Raw genomic sequence first — 3033 nt, forward strand, 5'->3', positions numbered from 1 at the left:
GTGCACCTTCCAGTATGGCAGACATTAGAAAGTTTTACAACACATAAACAAACTATATTTTGATACTTTCCTGCAGGTAAGGTTCTGGATGCAAATTAGGTCCTGCCAACGAGATGCTTCATTGGAAACTGGAAGGTAGAAATGAGGTTATGGTATTTTTCTCTTGCTTTCTTGACTGTTTTATGATGTCAGATATGGCCAGAGGATGGAGTTCCTCACACCCCCCCAAAATGGTACGGTGTCCAGTTTCTCCAGATTTGTGGGTGGTAAGGGGCATTTGCTGTGGTGCCAGTGATTCCCAGATACCAGCTACTTGATCTTGGATCTTATTTGCACTAGCATTACCTTGGACTATGATCTTGGGCTCAGTCATTCCAGGGGCAATCTCTTGATATTCAAGCTCCCTGGTTGGGACAGTTGTAATAGCTTCTCTAGTGAGACAGTTCTGCAGTGTTCTGGGCATAATTCCTGGAAACCTAGCCTACAGCCTAGTTCTGCCAACTTTATAAACATCCAATTCCCTGTATTAAATCCCATTCTGCATAAAATCCCTAGGGTGGTATCTGCTTCCTGCAATTGAACCCTAAAAGATACAGGCTTGCTATATGGCTTCTAATTTTACTTCTCAATTATAGGCAATGGCCCTGCTTAGCCATAATTGATGGCCTCGGCTCCCTTGTTGGTAGACCAGGAAGAGAAAGTCTTGGTGTTCAGCAGAATAGATTTCCACAAAAAAGTATTTAGCTGAGCCTTAGGTACTAGAACTAACAGATGAAAGAGACAATGTAATGTTGTGAGTAAACAGAACTCCAGGCTTAAATTCTGTATCCCATGTTCTGTTTGTGACTGTGTCCCTTACCAGCAAAATGACCTTCATTAAATCCCTTACTGTGTACGGGACTGAGTCTCCTTGACTTTAAAATAAGGGGTTCCCGGCTGGGCACAGTAGATCACACCTGTAATCTCAGTGTTTTTGAAAGGCTGAAACAGGTGTATCGCTTGAGGTCAGGAGTTCGAAGCTACAGTGAGCTATGATCTCGCCACTGCACTCCAGCCTGGGAAACAGAGCAAGACTCTGTCTCTAAAAAAAAAAAAAAAAAGCTAAAATAAAATAAGGGGTTTCAGATGACTTTTAAGGTCTATTTTAGCTCAAAGATTTTATGGTCCTATGAAATCATTATCACAAACCTGAGCATAAAATGGTTAAATGTTGTTCACTAAACCCTAAAATCCTTGCAAATGACAGGTTCATTCCTCTTCCTCCTTGCTTTGCCAGTCCGTCTTGAGGCATTAAGGTTTCTCCTGTTCTGTCTGCTTGCTTTTGTTCCATCTTCCGTTAATAGTAAATTGACATAAAATTGCAGTTCCGGAGAAGTAGACTTGTTGCTATGGAAATAGCTTTGATTCATTGATGTAAACATTAAGCTGTGGATGCTCATCCCTGAGGTGCTGGCAAAAAGAAAAAAACACAAAATAAATGTTATAGTAAGAATGACATTTTGTTTTCGGAGAAGGTGGACCACACTCTGAAGGCTTGCTCTGAAGGTATATGTAGCACATTCTTACCAGGATCCAGATCTACCCCAGGTGTAACAATGCTCCCTGACTCACAGTGTCTGATGTGATGCAGGAAGACTGAACTGTGGTATTAGTCTGGTCCCCCTGCACTGTGTTACAAGGAAATCCCAGAACTCATCGTGATTAACATCAAATAAAAATACCTCCCCTTTAGGCTGATTGTCCCCTTTTGGGGCTTAATGAAATTTTATATTTTCCCTTCAAACTGAGTATCTCATTTACTTTCAGAAAGAAGATTTCCTAATTTTGGCCCTTTCTTTTTTCTTTGGGCTGGGGGAGTGTTTAAAACTGTTTGTTTTTTAAACAAACATTGGGCATTCCAATAATTAAAATCATTTTAAACACAAAAAAATAATGGCACTCTGACTAAATGGCATTTAGTAGCCAGCAGGACACCTTGGGCCAGGTTGGTTTTACTCTAGATTTCATTGTCGTCCCACCCCACTTCTTCCTTCACCAACATGCAAGCTCTTTTCCTGTCATGACAGCCAGATAGGCAGAGGCAGGTGCAGCCCTCATCATCAGTGGTTCTCAACTCCTTGATGTGAACGGGACAGCACAGGCATTAAGCTTGATCTGGCCTCTTTGCATTGTACAAAGTTAAACAGCTAAACGAAGTAAAATACAAAGGCAATACCTGTGGAATACATACCGCATGTTGGTGGGCATGCCTCATTGCAATTTGCCTGCTTGTTTCTATTCTGTCATTTCTTTGGAAGGCAGCAGATTTTTCTCTTGTATTTCTGTATTCTTTAATTTCAATTTACTGAATTTCTTGATCTCAGTCACATCGGGTTTGTCAGGCATAGAGGAAGTGGAGTGAGGCACGAGAGTAAATGGAATCTTGACCTTTTCTATTTCCCTCTCTCCCTTTCCCTTCCCCTTCTCCTTCCCCTTTCCCTCCCCCTCCCTCCCTCCCTCCTCCTCCCTCAGTCCCTCCCTCTCTCCCTCCCTCCCTCCCTCCCTCCCTTCCTTCCTTCCTTCCTTCTTTCCTTCCTCCTCTCTCCTTCCCTTCCTCCCACCTTCTTCCTTCCTTCCTCTCTTCCTTCTTTCTTTCTTTTGTTCCTTACTTTTATTTAACTATAATGTATATACAATAAAATCCACTCACTTTAAGGGTGCTGTTTGGTGAATTTTGATGATCGTACACAGTATTTAACCTCCACCAACACTGAGGTTCAGAACAGTTTCATCATCCTAAAAAGAACCCTCTTGTCCCTTTGCAGTTGATCCCCTTCACCCTCATCCCTAGTACCAGATAACCACACATCTGATTTCTGTCACTATGGTTTTATCTTAGTAGAATTTCATGTAAATGGAATCATATAGTATGTAATCTTCATGTTTCACTTCTTTCATTTAAAATTAATGTCTTTGATATTCATCCCTATTGTTGTATAAATGATTTCATTCTTCTTTCTTGCTATATGATATTCTGTAATATGAATACACAAT

The 3033-nt window shown here is 41.1% G+C and overlaps 1 protein-coding gene across 1 annotated transcript; it reads right to left on the reverse strand.

Annotated features, from left to right (window-relative positions):
• Positions 1-2143: 2143 nt before the first annotated feature.
• LOC135969895 (thymosin beta-4-like) lies at positions 2144-2512 on the reverse strand. The gene has a single exon (XM_065541171.2). The coding sequence runs from the start codon at positions 2383-2385 to the stop codon at positions 2275-2277; it is 111 nt and encodes a 36-aa protein (XP_065397243.1). The 5' UTR covers positions 2386-2512; the 3' UTR covers positions 2144-2274.
• Positions 2513-3033: the final 521 nt, after the last annotated feature.

This window comes from Macaca fascicularis, chromosome 3, assembly GCF_037993035.2.
Source record: "Macaca fascicularis isolate 582-1 chromosome 3, T2T-MFA8v1.1".
NCBI classification, from domain to species: domain Eukaryota; kingdom Metazoa; phylum Chordata; class Mammalia; order Primates; family Cercopithecidae; genus Macaca; species Macaca fascicularis.

Coding starts and splice junctions, on each gene's coding strand:
- LOC135969895 (XM_065541171.2), bottom strand. CDS start 2,385: ATGCCTGACAAACCCGATGTGACTGAGATCAAGAAATTCAGTAAATTG.